The following is a 24,836-nucleotide window of genomic DNA, read 5'->3' as shown; positions in this document are numbered from 1 at the left end:
GGTGAGGGGTCTGGAGCACAATGGGGCCATATGAGGAGAGACTGCAGGAGATGGGAATGTCCAGCCTGGAGAAGAGATGGCTCAGGGGAGACCTCATTGCTCTCTATAACTTCCTGAAGGGAGGTTGCAGTGAGCTGGGGGTCGACCTCTTCTCTCATGTCATTACTGATAGAACTAGAGGGAATGGTTTCAAGCTGCGGCAGGGGAGGTTGTGGCTGGACATTAGGAAATATTACTTCTCAGAAAGGGTGGCCAGGCACTGGAATGGACTGCCCAGGGAGGTGGTGGAGTCACCCACCCTGGGGGTGTTCAAGGAACGTCTGCAGAAATCCCTGCTGAAATCCTGACCTCTGCCACAGGTGGCTGAGTGACACAAAAGCTGTGTCCTTGGTTCCCGGCCTTACCTTCTCATGCCGTTCATCTTGCTCTGCAGCTCCTGTTCTGAATAGTCTTCTTATATTCCCATGTGATGTACCCTGAAATACATCATTTAGTGAGTCTGAACAAAACAGAAGACATTAATTGGAACTGTGAAGAAATGTTTTTTGCACTTTACTTGGAGAATGTTCCATGCTATACCTTCTTTTCTCAATTGTAACACATGATTTTTTATAAAAAGAAACACAGCAAGTCAGCTTTTCAGTGTGCACATTGATGAAACTTGGTGAAATACAACTTTAGAAAAAGGTAATTTGAAAATTTAAATATTCTTATCAGAATCTCTGCTATTAGTTACCGTTCCCATGTTCTGATTTGATGATGATTCTCTCAGAGCTGTTTTGTCACTCGCCACCTCAAATGCACTTCAAGTGCTTTAGGAGCATCACTGGAATTTTGAATAAACTCGATATATTTTAGCAAATCTGCTACAGATGCATGACTGAAGTACTTTGGAAAAATTTAATCTTGATTGAACGCTGAACAGTGTTATTTAATTATAATCCAGGTAATTAAATTAATTAAACCAAGGGAATCACCTCCCAGTCAGTCAGCTCCCATCAGGGAAATCGCTTCCCTGCCAAGCAGATGCAACCAACACAAGCTGCTACATCACTCTAGGGCCCCACTGAATCTTCCCAAGGGGTCTCTAAAGGCTTCCCTGTTGACTTCTGGGAACCTGGGAACACTCACATGGAAGCCAGTGCCACCTAATGTGCCCCAGAGGTCTCTCAGGGCCCCGCAATTAGCTCTACAGACATCCAGACATGCCCCAGAGCAAGTATGTGTGCTGTAGGGAGCCCAAGAGACATTCCAGAGCACCCTAGTACTCCTCAGTGAGCTCAAGGGTTCTTCACCTGTCTCTAAATATGCCCTATTGGACTTCGTTTTCTCTTCTGGAGCCCTCCTTGGTTATCAGCTTTGCTTTCTCATGCCATTTATCTCACTCCACAGCTTTTGCTCAGAATATTCTTTCTTGCATTCCCACATTCCAACAGAATCACAGAATTGTAGGGGTTGGAAGGGACCTCTAGAGATCATTGAGTCCAACCCCCCTGCCAATGCAGGCTCCCTACACCACGTTGCACAGGTAGGTGTTCAGGCGGGTCTTGAATATCTCCAGAGAAGGAGACTCCACCACCTCCCTGGGAAGCCTGTTCCAGTGCTCCGTCACCCTCACCATAAAGAAGTTATAGTGCACATTCATGTGGAACTTCCTATGCACAAGTTTCACCCCATTACCCCTAGTCCTGTCCCCACGCACTACTGAAAAGAGACCAGCCGTGCCACTATGGCCCCCACACCTCAGGTATTTATAAACCTGGATCCAATCCCCTCTCAGCACCGCCAACGACAACCCTCTGCACTCTGCCAGTCAGACAGTTCACGACCCACTTCACTGTCCACTCATCTATCCCATACTTCCTCAGCTTTGTTATAAGGATGTCACTAGGGACAGTATCAAAAACCTTGCTGAAATCAAGGTAGACTACATCTACCACTCTCCCCCCATCCACCCAGCCAGTGACATCTTCATCATGGAGGCCCTGACAACAAGAGCTGTGTCTGTCCATAACAAGGACTCACCTCTGCAGGTGCAGGGTCAGCTCTCAGAGAAGCCTTCTTCATTTCTGCTTTCTTCTCTTTTTGTCTTTTGTCTGGGAGCTGGTGTCAATCTGCCTGAGGGAAGGGAGGCCCCTTCAGAGGGATCTAGATAAGCTGGATCAACCTCACTGGGCTGAGGTGAATGGGATGAGGTTCAGTGAGGCCAAATGCCAGGTCCTGCACTTTGGCCACAATAACCCCATGCAGCGCTATAGGCTTGGGGCTGAGTGGCTGCAGGACTGTGCAGAGGAAATGGACCTGGGGCTGTTGGTCGATGCTCAGCTGAACATGAGCCAACAGTGTGCCCAGGTGGCCAAGAAGGCCAACGGCATCCTGGCCTGTCTAAGAAATAGTGTGGCCAGCAGGAGCAGAGAGGTAATCATCTCCTTGGACTCAACACTGGGGAGGCTGCGCCTCAAGTCTTATGTTCAGTTTTGGGCTCCTCGCTACAAGAAAGTCATTGAGGCACTGGAACTTGTATGTGGAAGTCTGTCCCTCGAGCAGCTCCCATTCATCATCAGCTCCCATTCTGAACCCCACTGTGCAAAACTTCTACTGCAAATGGCTGCAGTCACCAAAGCTCAGCCCACGATCCAGGTATCAGCCTTCTCCCTTCTGTTTTCCATCTTAGCCCATAGTTTTGCTCCCAAAAATGGAACTGCACTCCAACAGCCAAAACACAAACTAATACATCACTTTCACTGCTCCTTCCTGCACCCCCAAATTAATGGTTACCTGACATCCCCTACAGCACAGCACCTGCTCACAAGTATCATTCAAACTCTATTCTTTCATACTTCTTGATAGAGGACAGTAAAAACTCCCTTCTGCATGGCGGTAAGGACAGTCTGTCCCCATCACATCCCTCTGTGTGCTGAAAGCTGCCATTGGATCTCTGCTGCTCACAAACACAGGGAACTGCACCACACTGATTCTAAAGAGAGAAAGGAAGAAATGCTGGTGGGAATGGGCACCCAAGGATTGCAGAGATGCTCCAGATTGTGCCAGAGATGGAATCTCAGAGTGCTGGGACATGATTGATCACTAAGGAAAACACTTGGAAGCACATTCAATCTGCAGAAGCTGTAATTACTGGGCACAGTCAGCTTTCCAATGGCTCAGCTGGAGGAGGCGGGTGCTCTCACACATCTGCTCAGGGGCTTCAGCTGAGACACTTGCACAATGCTGGGACCATTCTGATGGAAACTGTGTCTTCAGATATCATGGTTAAATCCATCCAAAATGATCAAGCAGAGCCTTAGCTCTTGAGCAGCACTTCTTCCCCACCCTTCACTACTCCAAGCAGCTCCAACAAACTTCTCAGAAGAAATCCAGGCCAGCACAGACCTGGCAGACCAGAACCAAGTGCAGCCTGTGGGACGGCAGTGCCCACTCCTTGCTTCCACCCTGCTCCAGCAGGTTAAGGAGTCTGAGCCTAACTGGCTGTTAGGGAAAATGTTTCACCTGAGCACTGAGCTTGTTAATAAAATCAACCCTGGAGTACCCACGAGTTCGAGTCTCGACCTGGTTCCTTTCTGCAACACTGGCCTTTGACAGCTCAAGACTTTCAGCACCTCATGCCAATATTTCTCACTAATATACACCTCAGGCATTGAATTCTCTTCTCATTACCTCCTCCCAGTCCTCCCCTAGGAACAGAAACCATTCAGATTCTACAGCAAACTACAGCATCTGCACTGCAAGAGCACACTGAACCACCTGCAACAATGAAACATGGTTTTGGAGAGTGGGTTTGAAAACACACCTTTAGACAGCTGTCTCCCTGTAGCCAAAAGGAAACCAAGCAGCAAAAGAAGAGTCCAGCCTGAAACATGCCCATGCTACTAGCCCAGGTTTTTCACAGTCAATGCAGAATCCATCCTGCTCTTGAGGTAACAAATGACCAGTGGGTCTCCCCTTGCTCCACCCCTTCTCCTTCAAAGCCAGAAAAAGAAAGAAAAAACAAGCAGAAGAAACCCAGACGTACCTTTCCACACACAGAGCAGAAAGTGGAACAGCAGTTGTCTCCTTCCTGAGACATGGTGGGGAGCATCCCAGAGGAAGCCCAAGTTCTTTGCTTCTCTCCACAGGGACTTCAAGCACTCTTGGCAAGAGCTGCTTTGGTTCTTTCTTCAACTGCTTCCATCACCAGAATCTCCTTTGGAAAAGGATCCCTAAAGAAAGAATCAGCAAATGAAAAAGAATGAGCAATAACCACTTTCCCAGCTTTCTTCTGACATGCAATTTAGACTCTCAACTCTGGCAAGGTCTTAAAATCAGCTGGTTACAAGAACTGTCCCCAAATATATCCAGCTTCTGTACAGCTGCCGTTATTTCTGACAGCGAGTGTAATCACAGAATCATAGAATGGCCCGGGTTGGAAGGGACCTCAAGGATCATGAAGATCAATCACCTCCCAGTCCCTGCTGGCCATCCCCTCTTCTGATGGAGCCCAGGGGACCATTTGCTCTCTGAGCTGCAAGAGCACGCTGATGGCTCACGTTCTGTTTTTCATCCACCAGGACCCCCAGGTCCTTCTCTGCGGGGCTTCTCTTAAGGACTGCTCCTCCCAGGCTGTAGAAATGCCTGGGATTCCTCCAGCCCAAGTGCAAAACCTTGCACTTTGCTGTCTTGAACCTCATTAGATTCACCTAGGCCAACCTCTCGGTTGAGCTCCCTCTGAATGGCATCCCTTCCTTCCACTGCATCAGCCGCACCACTCAGCAAACAGCAGAGGGTGCACTCCATTGCATCATTGGTGTCACTGATAACCATGTAAAAAAGCACTGGTCCCAAGACAGACTCCTGCATGACACCACTTGTTATCAGCCTTCACCTGGACACAGAACCATGAATCACCACCCTCTGTCTGTGGCCTTTCAACCAATCCCTTATCCACCAGGTGGTCCACCTGTCAAATCCACATCCCTCCAGTTTAGAGATAAGGATGTGGTGGAGGGCCATGTCAAAGATCTTGCTCAAGTCCAGGTCAATGACATCAGTTTCCTTCCTTTTGTCCACAAATGCCATCACTCCATCATAGAAGGCCACCAGATTGGTTAGGCATGGCCTTCCCCTGCTAAAGCCATGCTGTCTGTCTTTGATCACATGCTCATTCCTTATGAGATCAAGCATATCATTGAGGCGGATCTGTTCTTCACCATCTTCATCACAGTTCTACATTTGAATCAAATAATTGGTGTTCCTGTCACGAAGAAAACCTCTTTGTCTTCTACTCCTGCTGCACTTCTGTGCTTTCGTCAGAAGTAAAGGAAGAGGCCACCTCCTAGATCCAAATTTTAAGAAACCAACACCCAATAGGTGTCATCTGAAGTAAAATAGCAGAGAAATTAAGATGACTCTTCTGAATCCAGCTTGGATCACTCCCTCACTCAGGCACACCACCATCAGATCAAGGAGATGCTGCCTTCAGCTTAGAGACTGTATGGGAAATCACAGCTTGAACCTCTGATTAATCAGCTGAGGCAAGTGTTGGGTCAGCTGCGGGAGCACAGGTGAGAGTAATCTAGCTGTGCTCCCAGAAGGGGTGGATCTCGACTCCACCTCCTCTGAGACCTCATTTAAAGGCTGACCACCACTGAGGCAGCATCTCTTGGAGACTGCTCCCCAGTTGAGACTGCCTCAGCTTTCTGGTCAAGGCATCGACATTGGTGAGTTTTCCTTTGCTAACAACCTTTGACTATTTACCACCATCTTGGTTAACATCTTTATATTAGCCACCCTTACAGAGACCATAAGGGTTTGGGCTTCCAAACTCTCAGCAAGCATTTGGATCAGCCTGCTTCCTGCTGGGGAGCCCCCTGCATCACTGCTGCCTCCTTTCGTACTGGACCTGCAGATGCTTCAGAGCTCATTAGCATGGACTTCCTTCTTCCCCTCAGCAGCTGCTCCTGCACTCACCTTCATTCCTACTCAGATACCGGCCGCTTCCAGCACCAGCTGACCTGCAAGACACAGAAAGGAAAGGTGGGAGTCATGCAAACGCACAAGCCCAAGGCTGCGTCACCACCACGTATGGCAGCCTCGGGAAGTCAGCTGCAACTACAGCCTTTGTCAGAATGGAAACAGGCACCATCAATTAAGTGTGACCTCTGAACTCATTGCCACCATCAGAAACAGGCACTGAAATTGCTCACTTCACTGTAGCTGGTTACCTCCTGATTTTGGGCAAATGCGGACACGTAATTGAAGGACACCAGAAAATTGACATCAACTTCATTGTAGGTGGTTAAGCTTGGAAGCAGGACTTGAGCAAGAAAAGCTTCTCAGCTCAGAATCACAGAATTATCAAGGTTGGAAAAGACCTAGAAGATCATCTGGTCCAGCCATTACCAATAATTCCTGGATAAATCATATTCCAAACGTTTCTTGAACACTCCCATGGTTGGTGACTCCACCACCTCCCTGGGCAGTGCATTCCAATGCCTGAATACCCTTTAGGGGAAGTAATATTTCCTAATGTCCAGCCTGAATCTTCCCTTGCGCAGCTTAAAACCATTCCCTCTAGTTCTATCACTGATTACTCGAGAGAAGAGGCCAAACCCCAGCTCACTACAACCTAACTTCAGGAAGTTACAGAGAGTTATAAGGTCTCTTCTGAGCCTCCTCTTCTACAGGCTGAACAATTCCAACACCTTCAGCTGCTCCTTGTAAGCTTTGTGCTCCAGACCCCTTACTACCTTCGTAGCTGAAGATGTTCCAGAACCGGAACGTTTTCTCTCATGGAGGGGCCAAAAACTGAGTAGGTCAGACCTCCTTCTCTCCATCATTGCTGTCATGTGGAAGGGTGTCCTTGGAACTGCAGTGACTCATGCATCCTAAGTGCACTCCATTGATGGAAGTACAACGTGCATCATTGCAACTTGCCGGTGGGTTCCTGAGTTGGCAAGGGCTCGATTCGCCTGGAAGAAGTAGACACACAGCAGTTAGTGTAAACTTTCACTATCCAAGAGGGCAAAGGCTTGGTGCTGCCGGTCAAGCAGGTTTTAAGCAGCTTGCGAGACTCATTTGAGAAAGACAGGAGTCAACCAAAGATGTCAGGCACGGGCTTGAACGCAGGAATACAGAAGGAGGCACAAGCCCACTGAAAGCATGAATTCTACCTGTGTAGCTGACAAGCAGTGTTTTGAAAGCTGGGTTTGCACCCTTACCTGCAGGACCATGACTTCTGCTTCGGAGGGCTCCCTGGCACTGCTCTGCAGTTGGCGTTTGGCCACAGCGGATGGTCTGTGCAGGCAGAAGCAGGAACACCAACTGCCAGCTGCTGACTCTGCCCTCTTACTGGGAGAACTTGGTCTGGAGAGAGAAAACAGAGCATGCTGTCAGTCGTGGTGCAGGGTGAGTGATGAGCTGCACCGAGCCCTTGCCTATATTTGCCTGTTCCCGGCACTGCCTGCTTTCTGCTGAAACACAGCTTAGAAACACGCTCTGTTTCAAATAGCAGAGGATGCATCCATTCCTACAGCTCAGCCCTCATGTCCTGCTGGCTACATTCCTCTCAACCATGTCAAGCAAGATGCGGAGCATGTATGTGAGCAAAGTCTCAGCAGCAGGAAAGGACAGGAGCCGGCAGGTGTAACTGCTTTCTGAGGAAACGGTGCTCACAAGTCATCACTGAATGCTCTCTTGTGGGTCAGCTTCGGAGAAGGTAAAAAGTCCTTCACAGAGCGCTCCATGGACAGACTGCTGTGTCTGCTGGGGGACCTGGTTAGGTCTCTGATTCTTACGTTAAAACCTCCTCGGCCTCAGCTCACTGCCACCTTTAATTTCTAGTGCCAGCAAGTCCAACCAACAGCTCTGCTTACAGGAGAAGCACAATTGGTTTCATGTGCGTGGCCCTGAAATCTGGAAAACCCCAATGTTTCCAGGTACAGCCAGCACAGACCAGGATAGACACCAGCGTGGCTCTCTGCATCTCATGAGTGCCTGCCAATCAGGAAGGAAATGCACCTTGTGTGGCTCCACTGAGCCCGTAGGACAACTGTTTTTTAGTTGAGTGCTCGGAGATATAATGGACAAAAAATAAACCAATAGAAATCACCTGAACAATGATGATAGCGGCTGGAAAGGGAATTCCTCTTTCTTTATCTTTCAGATGGAAAATCAATGATTGCGTTGAAGTTCCTCAGTACAGCTGCAGGCCCTTCCTCCACTTGTATCTTGCTGCTCCGTGTTGCAACAGGAGAGCTGCTCTGGCCTCTCCTCTCAGCCTGTGCCTCCTGCAGTGTGAGCAGCTTTGTGGATGGAGGAGACACCAACACAGACTTGGGCCCTGCCAGAGAACTGTGCCCTGCAAGGGAAAACCACAGGTAAGACGGAGGATCAGAAAGCAGCAGCACAGCCATCCCAGTTCTGCATTTCTCTCAGACTTGCTTATCTGAGACACTGGAAGAAGAGGAGCTCAAAATAACCATGTGCTCAGAGGTATGCTAGTGGCAAAGGACACAGCCACAATTAATAGCAACTCACTATACTGAAACAGGCAAACAAAAACCCTAGAAAAACTAGGGGGCAGGGATCTCAGAAAGCTTTGCTGTAACACTTCAATCAAGCTTCACCTGCTTGCAAAAAATCTTAACAGCAGTGACCGTTTTCTCCATGTAAGGTTTGTGTTTGGACACACTAAGGATCCAGGAATGGGGCACCATATTCTAATCTAAGCCCAGAAGCCTGCTGTCTCCTCGAGAGTAATAGAATTTTCAAAGGTCTTGGCGAAGCCCTGGATTGGATGAAGCTGTCAGATCAAGATCAAGCTAATGGAGGAAGACACTCACCTGCTCACTCTCCCACGGCTGGTGTGGATTTGGAGCAGAAGATGACATCTGTGTGGCTGATGAGGTATTCCACAACATATGACTGTGTCTGCAGCTCCATGCAGGCAGCTTCACCACTGGCGCAGGAAGATTGGCTCTGCTGGGATCTGAAGAAAAGGCAGATCTTACAAGGCATTTCCCCAAGGTCATTTCCCCAAGTCTGAATTTCTGTAGCCAAAAACTGGGCTCTGGAGACTTCCACAGTGGGCAAACAGTGATGCCACTGACGAAATTCTCCTGGATGATCAGGGACACAGCAGTCCCAGCTAAACAAGTGAGTAGAAACTGCCATCTAGAAATTGTGCACCTGGGTTTGGGGGAGAGCAGAACTAAGCATCGTGTTGAAACGGAAAAAGAAGTTTACCTTAAGAGGTTTGGAGCCCACACTATCACTAAGTTCTTCGCATGCATGTTTATCACCGAGCAGATCCCAGCCAGAGACACCAAGTGTCTTATTAAGTCCCATGGGGACAGTGCACTGGGCTTTGAGAAAGACGAAAACAAGTCCAAAGCCACACAAAATACAGAAAAGGAAGGACTTCTGCAGAGCCTTCCATACGGTCTCACATCACAGCTAGAAGCAGGAGAGCTCTTGTGGCACAAAGCTTGGGGCTGGAGAAATCAAGGCTGCCTCTAAGATAGTGCTTGCAAAGAGACTTGTGCTCTAGACACCTCACAGCTTCAATGTTTTTCTTTGGACATATCCCAGGATTTCAGTGTCCTTCTTGCAGTGAGGGGCCAAGAACTGAACACAGAACTCAAGGTGAGGACTCACCAGTGCCGAGTACAGGGGGATGATCGATTCCCTGCTCCTGCTGACTCCAACCTTCTGCATTCCAACTCCAATCTAAACCATTCCTGCAGTGGTAGTACTTGAATCCTCATTTGGGGCTGGACCTCAACAGGTCAACACATCAGAAATAACACAACGTGCATCTGGAAGACGTGTCTCAAAGCCCAGAAAATCCAACTCTCTGACCTTGGCACAACTCACCAACCAAGAGCCAGGCCTTGACAACTTGGCTGATCTGAGCTCACGGGAGCGGGCCAGACACTGGACCACAAGTGCCCATTTCCACTGCAGCTCCCTGTAGAGAACAGCACCAATCAGCAGGCGTGAATCAATTCATTCATAGGCTTCGCAATGTGTCTATTTCTTTATTAAAAAAAACCCACATCGATTCCTAATCAAAAAAGGGAGGAGTTAATATGGACCAAAGAAGTTTCTGTTCCTACACCTCATCCTCTCACCCCAACTTTCCTTCCTTCATCCCCAACTCCTGGATGATGCCCACAAGCTTAATGGCAGGTCTCAAACCCATAGGACTCCGTTCACAATTCTCCATCAGAATGGATGTTACACTTGTTCTATACACTCAAGCAGACTGAGCAGTGGTATCTCAGTCACTTAAAACACACAGAAGCATCCAAACCCAGAGCACACACATCCCTTCCTGTGGTACTGCAGCCCACAGCTCACCTTCACACCTCTGTTGATTCCTGGTGTTTTACACCCATGCAGCCTCGCTACGGTTCCATGGGTGTCACACAAGACCTGCAGGACCTCTTTCTCCGCAAACCCCACCTGCAGGCACTGGCTCATGAGGTTCACCACCTGCCCTCCTGCGCAAGAACAAGCACTAAGAACGAGAGCAAAGTGCACCGGATTCAACCTGGCCTGCTCCCACCCTCAGTCCCGCCAGGGATGCAGACTCATCCTCAAAGCCAGGCTGGACATCAACACATGTATCATTCTTCAAGCACCCCATCCCAGCAGCAAGGGATCAAAGTGCTGGGACAGCAGAAACAAAAATGCTGTGAGAGTTTCCTGTTGGCACTGAACATGAACAAATCTACCGCTGAGCAACAGGATGTGAGACAAACAGCAGAAAACAACCAACCTGCAGAACTAACTCGTTTGGGGTTGGCCCAGATGTTTGCATGCTCCCTTTCCATGGCCCAGGCCAAGCTTGATGCTTGAAGCTCCTCATTTGCACAGGGGGAGAACGCTGCAGATGGGATGTGGTGGCTATGCACACCATGCCTTTCTCTTGCTTTTCCTCTCTCCATCTTCCATTAGCAAACAGCATCTCAAAGTTTTCCTTCCTGAAAAAATCACTGGTTAAATAAGAACTGGCAAGCTTGCTTTTAAAACTGCCTTGTTTATACAGCTTGATGCTTTAAAGCAGAAGCTCACCTAGCACTGTTGGTCAAGTACAATTTGCTCTTGGTCAATCCATGCTGACTATTCCTGAAGATTCTTCCTCTTCTCCAGTTGCCTTGAGATGCCATCTAGAACAAGCTGTTCCAGCACCTTTCTGCGCTTCTTTATACCACAAAAGCTAGGAAAGAAGAAAATATTTCCACAGTAGGCATATACTTCAACGAGGCTCCAGACAAATGGAGACAGAGGAAAGCACTGGCAAGCCAAAGCAGGTCAAAATGTCCCACACAGCGTTAGCTACGGAGACGATAAATCATGCCCCCCAGATTGCTTGCACTACAACACCCATTCTGAAATAATAGAAGCTACCGAGATACCAGTTTATTACAACCCAGAAGTCCTTTAGATCGTGCACTCCCTGGTGTAGTGACACTGGGGGATCAGAATCCATTGAGAAAAGAACCAGGCCTGCTAAGCTCCTTCCCACACTCCCAAGGAAAACAAACCAACTGCACCGCTGCCAGCACAACCCCACAGCACACAGCAGGGAACACAAACAGCTACCCAGTGCTCCCCTTCACTCCCAGCCTAACTACAAGTCCACAGGAGGATTCAGTGGGAAATCAATACAAAACACATGTGAGTGCACACAGGACTGCATAAAGCGAGGATGGAACTGCACACGCATGTGTGTGTGCACAGGGCTGCACGAGTGTCTGCGAGCACATCCCCCTATTGTCCACCCTATAGACTCATATCCCCCCGTATCAGAGAATCGTAGAATGGCCCGGGTTGCAAAGAACCGCAGCCATCACCTAGTTTCAACACCCCTGCTATGTGCAGGGATGCCAACCACCAGCCCAGGTTGCCCAGAGCCACATCCAGCCTGGCCTTGAATGCCTGCAGGGATGGGGCATCCACAGCCTCCTTGGGCAACCTGTTCCAGTGCAACACCACCCTCTGAGCGAAAAACATCTTCCTAAGATCCAACCTAAACGTCCCCTGTCTCAGTTTAAAACCATTCCCCTTGTCCTATCACTATCCACACTCATAAACAGCTATCCCTGTGGGTGTGCACCCACCTGTCAGCTTGCTCTCTTCCCTTCTAAGTCATTCATTCGACTCCTGTCCTCCTTAGAATATTTTACAGGTTTTGACTTGGGGTCAGAGATTTTAAGTGGACCGTCTGGAATTGAAGACTTCTTCACCTGCCTGTTCTGCCAACTGATCTATCTATTTTTCTTCAGTCAGGACTTCTCATGATTAGCAATTAACTTTTTAAAGCCAGCCTCCTACCTATCTCTAGTCTGCATCTTCAGAGTGATAAAATAGGTTTCAACTACAATGAGAAGACTGAAAAAGAAACTTAAGACTGATTTCCCCAGAGCTCTGTAAGTCAAGTCTTTGAGGGAGCGGTGCAGTTCAGTATTACAGGTTTGGAAGGGATGAGAATTAGACAGAACTGCTTCCTTGCTCTGGCACTGGTCTCAAAATAAACACTGAGGAATTTACTGTCTCATAAAGTTCCATTCCACATCAAGTACTTTCCTTCATATGAAAGGTGTGAATTACATACCCACAGTTAATACTGTGTGTTAAGTAGCAGCCTAAGAAGTTCTGTGGATACATGTTGGAAAAGAGTTACGTGGAACAGTTTTGAGTTTGTGGAGACAACTCAGTCTAAAAGCTCAAAGATTCAGCTTTGCATAGCTGCAGTTGTCCCCAGACAATGATGTTCTCAACATTTCCAAGCGATACTTCCACCATTCATTATCTCTAAGGAATGCTTCAGCCTGCCCTGAATGTCAGAATTTCCAACTGGACAACAAAAATATTTTAATTATTTAACTCTCGGGAATATCTAACAAAAAGGAGCAGAAATCACACTACTGCACTTCTCCTTTAAGAAATACCTACTTTTACTTATTAAACTTACCATAAGACAAACATCACACGTTACCACATGCAGTCTTAAGACAAAAATGAAACCTATATGAACAACTAGCCCTCGTACTACACTTTGTTGAACACTTAACAAAGGTGAAGTGATATGATCAGTAACCCCTAATAACACATTAGCCTGCAAAGATACAGCCTTTCTGAAGAAAATTCCTGAGCAATTGGAATAGAAGAATCTCAAATTGTAAGAAATGCTTAGTATCTTAAAGGGCAGACTTAATATGCACAGTATCAACACTAAAAGAGGCTGAGGACAAACTTCTTTTTTATTTTTTAACTTGGAAGTGCTGATACTACAGACACATTTCCGTGGTACATCACATAAATGTAGGTGTCTGTATTGCTAGTCAAACTATTTCCATTGGCATGCTGAACAGATACACGCAAGTACTAGAATGCTATCATGAGGAAGTCAGTAGGTTACATTTAATTTAGAAGCAAGATGCAATCAAAAGCACGCTTAAATAAAAGCATACCCTTTTCTTTCACTCAAAATAACAGCCCAGAAAAAAATAAAAACAAAACAAAACCCTCATCAAGAATGTTAAAGAAATTATCTACTAGATCTCGATGGGAAGTAGAAGCACATGCTAGTTTTAGGAACACAGCACTTGTCTCATTATCTGAATGCATCTAAAGGCATGCTGCTTGTGAAACTGGGGAACTTCTATCATTAATAGACAAGTACCGTGCCCTGATAGATGGTTAAACCGCTTGCAGTGCACTGTCAGATCTACAGGCTGGTGGCTGTATGTGCTGTGACCAAATAAACCCCACACTGAAACCTTTCAGAATTTTAGGACCTACAAGGCTTGCATTCATATTTAAATTAAAAAACTCCTAAGCTACACATGTTCTAGGTTTCCATTTGTTAGACACAACATACCTTTGGAAGTAGGTGCCTGAAAGGGTATGCCTTCTACTTGCTTCTCTGACTCTTTGAAAAGAGCAGGAGCAGGAAGTGCAAAGGGCAGCTCATTTCTTAACGCTGACTCTGCATCAACATTCTCTGTGTTTGCACGCTTCTTAGATGCCACTTTTCTTGTCACTGGAGTTGACAGTGTGAATTCCATATCACCCAGTTGAGTATCATGCCTCGAATGCTGCCAGAGATGTAACAAAAGGTTTTCTGATCACAGCCGGAGAAGTTACTGTCAAGGAAATTCTAACAGCTGAGAAGGTCAGACACAATGCTTATAAAAACATCATACACTACTTGTCTATTGAACAAAAGAGTTGAAACCTCTGATTCTCTCCTAGAATAAGTTCGTTTCTTATACACTGTCAAACGCCATTTTTTGATTTGTTCATCTCAGTTCTCCATTTAGGATTAACCCTCACCAGCTTATCTAAACATAACTATGAATTATCACATAGTTTTGCTGCAAAATTTCAATCACATCACTGTGCATGTTCTTGTCTTGAATTTCTTTCGGTACCTTTCAAGCTCTGTCTACCTCTGGCCTAACTCCAGAATCTTATGAACTGTGCCTTATCGCTTCCCGATGTGTTTTAAAATCCTCCCTGACTCCTTTACTTGTTCCTTTGCTTGCTGTTTCTGTGCAAACCAAACACTGGAGTTAGGTTTCTCATCAAACCAACCATGTCCTACAGGCAGAAGGCACCAAAATTTATGCTTAACATGCTTCTTTGCTGAATCTGTATCTCCCTTTGGTCAAGGTCCACTAGATACTTAAATACAGACTAAGCTCTATATACAATGAGAAGCAGATTTCTGGATTAAGTGCTGTATTTTTTCTGTAAGAAACTAGCACTACATCTTCACAGACCTGCTTTGTTCTCTGAGTATTTAGATCGAGCGGAGATTCTTCAAACACTGAAGCTACATCAGAAAATTCCATGGATCCAAACGCATCTGGCACATGGCTGCAGTCTGGCACATCTTCATACGTCAGAGCCTTTTCAGACAGAAATGTTCCATTGAGATTCTTTTGCAGAATTAAAAGGAAGATTTCATCAGAAGATTTCATCACTAAAATCTAAATAAGATTGCTTTGCAAGTTCCAAACTATGGCTAACAGCTAATGCAGGTCCACAAGCCAGCAGCACCAACTTTTATATTATGTTCTTAATACTGTAATTTTGGATTTGACGTTCATATCAAGAGCAGAAGGGAAATTACTCTTAGAGCTCAAGTCATCTTTCACAGCCTGCGTCAACAAGAGCAGCACCTCATAGCCTTTGGTTTGAAGACCCGGACCACAAGCTAGCTAATGATTTTACACAGAATTACAGAGTTCAAGTCATTGTTTGTATTAGGGCTGCAATTCTAATGAAAGCCTTCAAGTTCATCACACTGAATTATCACTGGCACCACAGATATCTCCACAGTACATATGTGATCACAAGCAACCTGGCAACTTCAGACAATTCCAAAGCACTCCACTTGCACTTGGCTACTAAAGTACAGAACAAGGAATTAACATCAGAAATAGCTGCAGCCAAAACCATCTAAGAATCCAAGTCTCTAGGAAACAAGGAAAGCAAATCCTCTCCAGGACCGTGTCTTCTAAAAGGAAACTGATCAGAAAGGTGAGATCTTCCCTCCTTTGACCACCCTCTCATGTAATGTCCATGTCATTTCTAAGTATGCTGCCCAGACCAAGACTGAGGATGCTTCAGAAGAAGACCTTCCTTGCTAAGACAAACAGAACAAGTAAGGTACCAAAATATGTAGAGCCAAACGAGGAAAGGTGCTCTAAGAAGGTAAGCATCACAAGAGACCAACAGGAATGCTTACACAATCCAAACAATGCACAATTTCTGTTCCACAAGCTGCCAAGAGGAATGTGTGCAGTACTCACAGCACACCATGTACACTGCTTACTGCAGTCATACTACTTCGTAGGACCAGTCCAACTTACTAAAACATTTGATCATGAAACACTAAAACGCAGACCTTTCCAATCCAAACAATTCTATGGTTCTGTTTTCATGAGGCTATTTTTGTTCTCTCATTTGTTGTGCTTCCTGAGTAGAATAATCTTGCCCAGAACTTGCCTAGAAGATGTAGTTAAACTTGCTGAAGCCAAAGGCCACAGACTGCTGGACTTTAGCCCAGCTGAGAGTAAGGAAGGCCACAGAGCTTACTCTAACTGCAAGAGAAGGAAGTCAGAAAGAGGAAATGGACAGACTCTGCAAGCATTGACAGATCTTACAGCCCTGATGACTGGAGAAAAGAGATAACACCACCAAGAGATAACAAAAGGAACCCATCCACAGCAGAAAGATCTCAAACCTCAATAGTACTATTGGTCTACGTGGCTGAGCGAGAGGTTGGGAACATGCAGCCAAAGGGACAGGATCAAAGGCCTCCCTGAAATCTAGAAAGATTACATCCTTTGCCTTCATACACTGAGTGGGTGGCCTTATCATAGAACAAAATTTGATGACCAAGACTGGTTGCACACATGCTCCCTCACCGATGTTTAGGCCACCAGACTGTTTACCCGGGCAGAGCTTCAGCACACAGAGGCATTTAGACCAGAACCTTGTGCTGAACTCTAAAACTTACCCCCAGGCTTCCTGACTCTGTGGTACTGGCACGTCATGTTTGGGATGGAAATCTCAAGGGAATGTGCTTGCCACGAGCCTTCTTAGACTGAAGCAAGAGATAGGTTGACACAACTGGTCGTAATTCCGCTAGAAAACAAGAGGATATAGATCTCTTCAGAAAAACAGTCAGTACAAAGAAAATTTCTGCATGTCTGCCATATTTTCCCCTTGATGTGCAACCTTCACGTCTGATCACATTAGGGTAGTTTCAGGCCTCAGCTGATTCACACAATATGTCTGAGATGAAGAAGCAGACCACGCTCGTTTTTGCTTTAAAGTTAGTGTATTGTACAATTGCTGGAAGTGAAAACTAAAGCTGGTGCCAGAATCTCTCTACTGAAGTGAATGGCAAAGCTCCTACTAATTCAGTTTGTACAGCATTTCAGCTGGACTCCCATTTCTGGGGGCAAGTTTCAGCCCAGCTCCAAGGAGCATCGACATTCAGCTGGATTTTCAGCAGCTTTTTGACTACTATGAGAACCGTGGGTACAATGCTTGACAGACTCAGTGTAGTATAATAAGCTTGAATTACTTATCAGGCATTAGAAGTCTTTTGAATTAAGACTGTGAAAATATCACAGACTTAAACTGAAGAAGTCTTTCCCCATGTAGGTCGATTGTTCTCTTTATTCCCTGTACATAAAGAAAAGAAACAGTGACTCCACAAACGATCTAGCCTAGATAAAACTTACATTTTACATCTAGTCTTACTAAAGTTATATGGAAATCTTAACAATCCTTCAAATGCTACCACTTTCTATTTAATAGAAAGACAACTCAATTGCAAGAGACAACTTTCAGATTCAGGTTAAAGCCAGAGTACCCATCATGTTTTAAATCTCTTCTACAGCTTGGAATGTTATTATTGACATTTATACAGCATCTCTAGCAGCACTCAGTTCAGCTTTTCTCATTTGTTTTCGAAAGTTAGTGGAATTAATTTATTTCCTGAAGTATTTGTGAACTGTAATTCTCCAAATTTATTTGGTTGCCTTACCTGATGTGTTGTTATTTTCCACCTATTAGTGAAACATTTCAAAGCAGGGAGTTAAGCCAGCATGTGACATCTGCTGTTCATCCATCAGTTTCTGTTTTGAGTCTGCCTGGACTTCCAGAGATTCATAAGGATTTCAGCATGGTAAAATATAACAGAAAGGTTGAAAAAACACAATTAAAGGAGAAAAAAGGAATAAATGTGAACTTCAGAAATGTAGTTATTAGGTAGACTATGAAGTTCTGCAGTGGTACCTTGCCTCTGAAAGGTGTGAAATATTTCATGTTTGAGAATAAGTGAGTGTTAGAGTCTGTTCATACAGTAAGGTTATTTACTGTAGGAGTGGGCTTAAATACAGAGAATTACTGACATACGTTTATTCCCTCTGATGTTAATGCTGATCTACTCTCTCTTCTCTTGTTGTGAAACACAGAAAGCTGTTACACAGTCTTCATCAAGGTGTCCCAGCTGCAAGAATAAGACCTATACTGAGGAAACAGCTTTCAAGTCATCTCACAGCCCAATCTCAGCATGGTAGTGTTCTGCTGTGCAGCAGTCAATAATTAGCCATGATTTCAGATTCTTTTTTAAATAGTTAGTGTTATGGCTACATATTACAAGGAGTAATCAGAAAGAGTCGTCCAACTTCAGCAACTAGTCCCTCTGTGGCAACAGGTCCTGAGTTCTGAATTCAAGTACAAAAGCCTGTCAGCAGATGAGAACTTTTACTAGAGCAGAAGTGACGCTTCTCTCTCTTCTTGATTCCTAGTTCCATGGCGTGCACAGCATGCTGTGCTGCATGCACAGCACAGCTGTTCTGCAGAGCAACAGTGGCACCCAGTGACCAACAGCAGCCATTGTCTGCAAATACACAGCAACTTCCCAGGATCTGCAGCAACAATCTCCCCACACACTCCACTGCACAAAGACACTATGAACCTGATTAGACTCAAGCAGCAGACTGAAAACAAGTCAGAGTTTTAGATTCCAGGATATTTGAGGTTCAATAATGTGTGAAATTCAGTTACACAACAGTGCCGAGGTGCCTGCGTTTCAAGCAACTTTCAGATCACAACCATTTAAAATAAAAACAAATTCAGTGCAGAAATAGCAAGCCTGTAACTTAATACCCATGAGATTATCCATTTTTTACTGCGTTCTGACTAAGTTCTAAAATTTGCTCATCCCAGTTCACTTCAACAAGTTCCACCAGTTCAAGCAATGCAGTTCTGAGATCCGGTGTATGTTAGGCAGATAGAACTGAACAGTGCAGAAATAATCTCTGACAGCTTTAAGAACTCCGTTCTGCTTACAAACTCGCAGTCCAAAACTATTCTCAGTTTTAAGGCAATGAATACCTGAAGCAGTTGGATCATCTGCCATTTGCCGCATTCTGCTTCTTGGCATCATGATTAGCACAAAGGGTTTTCTGCTGTCCTACAAAACGGACAAAGTCCTGCTTACAAATGGACCAAGTTTCAGTGTACAGCAGAGTTTGTACCAGACTAAAAAGCCCCATCATTCAGTTCATGTGCTCAGGTTGTTATGCACTCAGAAAGGAAACAGAACTAACTGTTGAATTCTGAAGGCAATCTGTGGGGTCCTACATTACCTCCTGATTCTGGAAGAGGAAATTCTAATGGCAAATGCAGAACTTTGCTCTTTGTAGACATGAGAAGAGCTGGCAATTAGGAACATTCATTTCTGGGAAATCAAATAAGCAGGAAAATACTTCTCCTTAAATTCTGTATGCTATCATGGTATAGAATCAGGCTACAGTGCCACATAGGCCAACCAAGCGTAGAACCAAATCCACAAAATACTGGTAGACAAAGCAGCAAAAACAGGGACAATATTCAGCAGACAGGCCTTTCTACCCACAGCTCAGCATGTTCTGCCATCCAAAAAGCAAGGCCTCTTGTCAAGCTCAGCTATTTCCCTTCTCAGTGTATTCTAGCACCACTGATACCCACTGGTATCCTCCTGTAGAGTGCCATCATATTGTCATCATCCAAAGGGAAAACCCACACAGCAGAGCATACAGCACTACACCCATGCTCCAAATATCCGCCTGAAAAACAAAAAGACAAGCTTACAAACCTGAAGCACCTCAAATGGCTTCCTGACAGACTGGATTGTCTGCCCTTGCCAAAGCCCACATATAGCCCATGAAAAGCTGGCTCTTTCCCTCAGGAAAAAAAACCTTATCGTCCCAGAGAAAGCATATAACCCTCATTCAATTGCCCTTCCGCTCAGCTTAGAGCACTACTGAAACCAGCATCTTCACCTTAGCTCATCACACTGCTGCAGTTCCTTTTACAAAGATTTCACTGGCAAAAATGGAATCAAAGCCGTCACAAGGGATTTAGCACAGTTACGTGTTACTGGCTACGAGAGCTGTCAGCACAGTCACCTGTCAGGCTTTGCTGCTGTTCTCTTTATGTAGAGGCACAACAAGGTTCAGACACCTCACAGTGCAATTCTCACTTGGACTGTAAAGAAAAAGGAGGCTTGAAAAGCAGTGTGTGGAAAACAAAGAAACAAGAATTAGAACAACAGTGGGGCCATGGCACTTGTAGGAATTGCTCCGCCTTTAACAGCAGAGCGATTCAAGAAGGATGAGGGCATTGCAAACCAGACCAGTTTGGACAGATTAACAACTGCAAGTAGTGGGTTCCAAAATTCCAGACATCTCTCAATTTTTAGTACATTATAAATCACAATGCAAATTAATCTTCACATACAACATGGAATCTAAGGAGAAGTCTGACAAAAAAGACTGCACAAAAATGATGGATAATTAGAACACAGCAAATTGCTCTTTCAAAAACTTAGTAATAGAAAGAGATCTCTGAAGCTGCTGTTCTGTAGAGCCCCAAAGCAGTCGCTTGAGGCAGTTCAGGATTAGCCAGAGACAAACCAGCCAGCTGTGTGAACTGAGACCAATTGCACTTTTCTAGTCTGTGGCCACTGACAGCTTCTGAGAGCTACCAAGCAATGCAACCTAGCAGAATTCAGAAGGGAAACCAAGAGAGCCTACCTGAGCTCCACTGCCTTGAAATGCTCTGTGGAGAGGGAAGGGAAAGAGGGGGAAACAAACACCGCTCTACATCCCTCTGAGCCAATAGACGCTTTGCCCTGGATTAGCTCTGGTGCTGCATAAGCTGGGCTTCCACAGCATGTGTTCAGGTGGTAATCAAGGCCTCCCTGGAAGAACACAAAAAATAGAGAGAAATGTTTGCTTTAACAGAGTTTATGTCTTCTGGTCATAACACTTCAGAAGCCTCAGAGGCTTCTTCTCCTGTGTATTTTTTCATTCATCTTTGATTTTGCTTTCATTCAATGTGACCTCACGAAGCAAATATTGTCTAAAACCATGAGCATCACATGAATGTGGAGATCTCAAGCTGCTCACTTATCTAGTACCCTTGGCATGATGCTTTATTTTCCTCAGCTGATCAAACAGCCTGTTGGTCTAAATTACCTGTGAAAGGCTCTAAGTCTGGCCAGGAACACTCATTTGATGACAAGTAATTCTTTTGGAACCAGTAAGTCAGACTTCCCATTCTTTCGTACCTATCTTACATGTTAATAAAGGCTTCTGGAAATCAGTTTGAAGATCAAGGAACAATTCAGTTCAAGCATATGCAATCACAGGATCCGTACGTCACCTGCAAAAGTCATTTTATTCTATCCAACCCCATGCTCCTATTACAGAACCTTGCATAAGACAGGTGATATACCTACAAAATTATCTACAGCTTAGACTATGAAAACAGGGAGTCTAGCTAGAGAAAATAATCTACCTGTGCTTCTGAGCAATCTGTTAACCACTCTCACACAGTTCAGGCCATTCCAAACAAGATGCAATGACATGTCAGCCACAGAAACAGCTTGATTTTAGGGTGTTTGTTTGGACAAGCCCCTGTTGCATACGGTGGTCAAACATGCATTACTTGGGGGCACATTGTATTTGATTTAACAGATCCTCTTACCTTTGGCTTTGCACAGAGTCCAAAGTCCATCAGCTTCTAATTGTCAATCAGCAGATTTTCCCGGTGGATGAGAAAGCAGTCAGGAATGATTTCCACCCAAGTGCCCAAGGAAACATATTTTCTCTTCTCTTCTTTCCTGCTGTGGACAGTGGTTCCCAGTCTACTCAAAGCTCGCTCGCTCTCGCTGTCTCAGAGATCTTCACTGACTGCTGGCAAGTTCCCATCTTCCAATATCCCAGGTGGGAAATACTAGCTTGTATCTGTTGGAAAGGACCTGGGGACTAGGAGGACAAGTGGTGAGAGACCACAGGCTGAATGCAAGCCAGCAGTGTGCTCTGACAGAAAAGAAGTACAACAAGATCATCAGCTGCATTAAAAAGCAGCACAACCAGACCAGGACAAGTCATTCCTGCTTCAACACTCATTGCACCACATCTACAATACTGTATCTGGTTTTTGGCCAGGAAGGATAACAACCTGAAACAAGTTCTGTGAATGAACTCCAGCCTGTGCAGGGGGCTGAAGCTCCCACTCAGAGAAGAGAAGCTGGGGAGAAAGATGTTTGTTCAGAGTGCAGAGGAACCTCATGGCAGCTTCTCAATGCCTGCGGGGTGGGGAGAGGGGGTGCGTATGAAGGTTGACTGAGGCTCTGGCCAGCAGGTCACGATGGGATAGTGACAGGAAGCAGTCATACACCAAAACAGCAGACTAGATAGAAGGAAATAGCTCTCAAAGCACTGAACATATTACCCAGAGAGAACATGCAGCCTCATCCCTCGCAGAAGGTGATGATGAGAGTGGGAAAAGCTCTTGAGAAACTTGGTCTCACGATTCCCAGAGCAGCAGGTTCAGGCACAAATCTCTACAAGTCACCTCCACACCCAGTTCCTGTCCAAGCCTATAAATCCATCAGCTTCTCAGATGGAAGCCAGTTACTTCTAAAAGGTATAGACAATGCTTTATTTTTCAGTGAGGAAAGGCTCCTTAGATAGAGGGATTTCATAAGATGCCTAGGAAAATGCTCGTGCTGTAATTATTTGCTTTACTGAGAGATACCAGCAGCTTACAGAATGCCAAGCTCTAACCTACTGGTGAGGAAATATTCAAGCCTTCCAGTACCTAACCTGTGCTTCAAGACTTCAGTGACAGAAAATCCATTGGATGGGGCCAGAGGAATGCATCTCACCCCATACCCTCTGTATAGCCACCATTTGTTTAAAGGATCACTCTTCCTTGAGGCACAAAACTAGAGCAGGTTACACAACAGACTGACACCACAAGGGCTTCTCTCTAGATACAAACTGCAGCAAAGAGCATCACAAAAATGTGAAACCAACACTCAGATCAGATCTGTGTCTCTGCTCCGCTCATTCGGAGCATCATGTTTTACTCCCCTTTCAGAGGAAGATACTTCTTCGAGGATAACAAATTCCAGCTCAGCTACAGAACACAGTACCACATAGCAATAATTATCTAACATTTCCTGTAGGGAAAGAATCCTAAGCACACGTTACTGTCTGAGTTTCAGCTGGGACTGAATTATTTTCTTCAGTGTCTGATGTAATACTACGTTTTCATTCTAGAGGCTGAAAATGCATTTAGAGAGTATCAGAGAGAGATAAGTAACAATGACAGCACAGAAAGCATGGAACAGCACCGACAGGACTCTCCAGTTCCCCGTTCTCAATCAGAGAATATATATCAGAATATATAAAATTTTCTACTTAATTTTCAAACCAATGAATCTTGAACCCAGTCTCCACTGAGATATATAAGAATCCTTTCATTTCAGCTTTATTTTTATATTATTGTCTACTGCTAAAGATAAAAACAATCAACTGAAGTGTGGCAGAAATTATTTCTTACCTCTAAGACTATAAATATTTCTTTGATGTCTCTCTTACATGATCCAATGGGCAAACATGTTGATGACTTCAGTTCTTCACGGCATGAATTTCTGTTTTAGCATGAGACAAGTCATCCTTAAGAGACCATAAAAGCATCACTACTGTGACATACCAGGTACCACATCTGACTGCTGTGGAACATAACAAGCACATATGGGACTGTACACAATTCAACATCAACTCAGCAATGACTGACATCACTCCCATAGAAATTCTGAAACAGAGCTGTGAAAACTGAGAAGTAAAACATTCAGCATTTTCATTGGCATTTTGGTAAAGTTGCTGTAATAATGTAATAATGTTGTAATGACATAATGTAATGATGTAATAACTTCCTCCACTTTACAGCCAGAGAATACTGCCCTCTGAACAATGAGGAACAAGATTTGTGGTGCTCTGTTAAACTTTTTCCAGCTCTACAGCATCTTTCAAAAGGCAATGGGACCAGTAGGCTGCATTCCTATGTACCATCCCACCTGCCCCTGTGTTCTAGAGAACTCCACAACTCCAACAGAAGATATTATCATATTTAAATGCCTTTTGGCTTACCCATAAAGTAACTTTCTCCATGATTTTTACTGCAACTTTTTCACCACTAAGAAGATGCCGCCCGAGTTTTACCTTTGCAAAACCACCTACAAATCAAAACACAGATGCTTAAAGTTGAGTGTGAATTCTTCTCTAATATAATATTACAGGTAAAGCAGAGTACCTAGCATACATTGTGTGTAATGCTTTAATTAGAGGAAGAGGTAATCAGCACCATCAATTTCCAACTGGATTCAAAAATCCAATTTCAAGTTTATTTAAATGAAACCTGACTTAGAGAACTGACAAGAGCTGTCAATCTATTCTCAGATTAATTCTAGAGTGGTGAGACAGACTGTTAGGCGTGCTGTTTCTGTACAAAGATGACACTTACCCGTTCCAACTGTTTCATGGAATTCCTAGTACTGGAGAATTTCCTTGTAGTCACTGACAGACATCCTGAATGTGCAAGAACTGAAGATCCTCCAAGCACGTGCAATGAGGAAGTGCCAGCAGTGTTCACATCCTACTTAGGACATATTCTTAGAGGCAGAAGGGACACTCGTGGCAGATCCAGCAATGCTCATCTTCTCACCAACGTGCATCCCCCTCTCACCCAGCAACAACAAAACACAGTGTGTGAAGCTGGCTTCACTTAGGTTAACAATATGGAACATCCCTCAGGGCTTTGTGCCACAGAGCAGTAGCAGGGCTGGACTACAGCTTGAGGAAGCAGTGGAAGCCTTTCCCTGTATGGTTACAGTGTCCCTGCATGCACCCCACAGCCAGAGCGTTGCAAGCTGAGCTGCCTTGATGTTTCTTACACTCATCCCAAAC

General features: G+C 45.0%; 1 protein-coding gene across 2 annotated transcripts; it reads right to left on the bottom strand.

Moving 5' to 3' along the window:
• Window positions 1-316: 316 nt before the first annotated feature.
• On the bottom strand, window positions 317-24,741 carry LOC146753339 (uncharacterized). 2 transcript variants are annotated; one of them, XM_085530441.1, is made up of 19 exons: window positions 21,565-24,741; window positions 20,610-20,776; window positions 17,573-19,640; window positions 17,108-17,208; window positions 16,535-16,662; window positions 14,790-14,918; window positions 13,886-14,102; window positions 11,074-11,218; window positions 10,778-10,982; window positions 10,357-10,499; window positions 9,871-9,964; window positions 9,652-9,773; window positions 8,838-8,983; window positions 8,105-8,353; window positions 7,215-7,359; window positions 6,744-6,965; window positions 5,965-6,008; window positions 2,026-4,217; window positions 317-476 (listed from the first exon to the last, which is right to left on the bottom strand). In XM_085530441.1, the coding sequence occupies exons 9-11, from the start codon at window positions 10,944-10,946 to the stop codon at window positions 9,911-9,913; spliced, it is 366 nt and encodes a 121-aa protein (XP_085386567.1). In that variant the 5' UTR covers window positions 10,947-10,982; window positions 11,074-11,218; window positions 13,886-14,102; window positions 14,790-14,918; window positions 16,535-16,662; window positions 17,108-17,208; window positions 17,573-19,640; window positions 20,610-20,776; window positions 21,565-24,741; the 3' UTR covers window positions 317-476; window positions 2,026-4,217; window positions 5,965-6,008; window positions 6,744-6,965; window positions 7,215-7,359; window positions 8,105-8,353; window positions 8,838-8,983; window positions 9,652-9,773; window positions 9,871-9,910. The 2 variants fall into 2 exon arrangements, with proteins under 2 accessions (XP_085386567.1, XP_085386566.1); XM_085530440.1 differs by having other exon boundaries at window positions 9,652-9,964.
• Window positions 24,742-24,836: the final 95 nt, after the last annotated feature.

This window comes from Coturnix japonica, chromosome Z, assembly GCF_054131305.1.
Source record: "Coturnix japonica strain WE chromosome Z, WE-NBRP24, whole genome shotgun sequence".
Lineage (NCBI taxonomy): Eukaryota > Metazoa > Chordata > Aves > Galliformes > Phasianidae > Coturnix > Coturnix japonica.
Note: the sequence above shows the minus strand (reverse complement) of the source record. Positions and strands in the feature narration are given on the sequence as shown.

Bases quoted from the DNA above. Each gene is read 5' to 3' on its own strand.
- LOC146753339 (XM_085530440.1), bottom strand. From the start codon at position 10,946: ATGGAGAGAGGAAAAGCAAGAGAAAGGCATGGTGTGCATAGCCACCAC. The intron at 10,500-10,777 runs GTTGGTTGTTTT...GTTCTTGCGCAG, and splicing joins CAAACGAGTTAGTTCTGCAG to GAGGGCAGGTGGTGAACCTC. The intron at 9,965-10,356 runs GTGAGCTGTGGG...TGTTCTCTACAG, and splicing joins GAATCAACAGAGGTGTGAAG to GGAGCTGCAGTGGAAATGGG.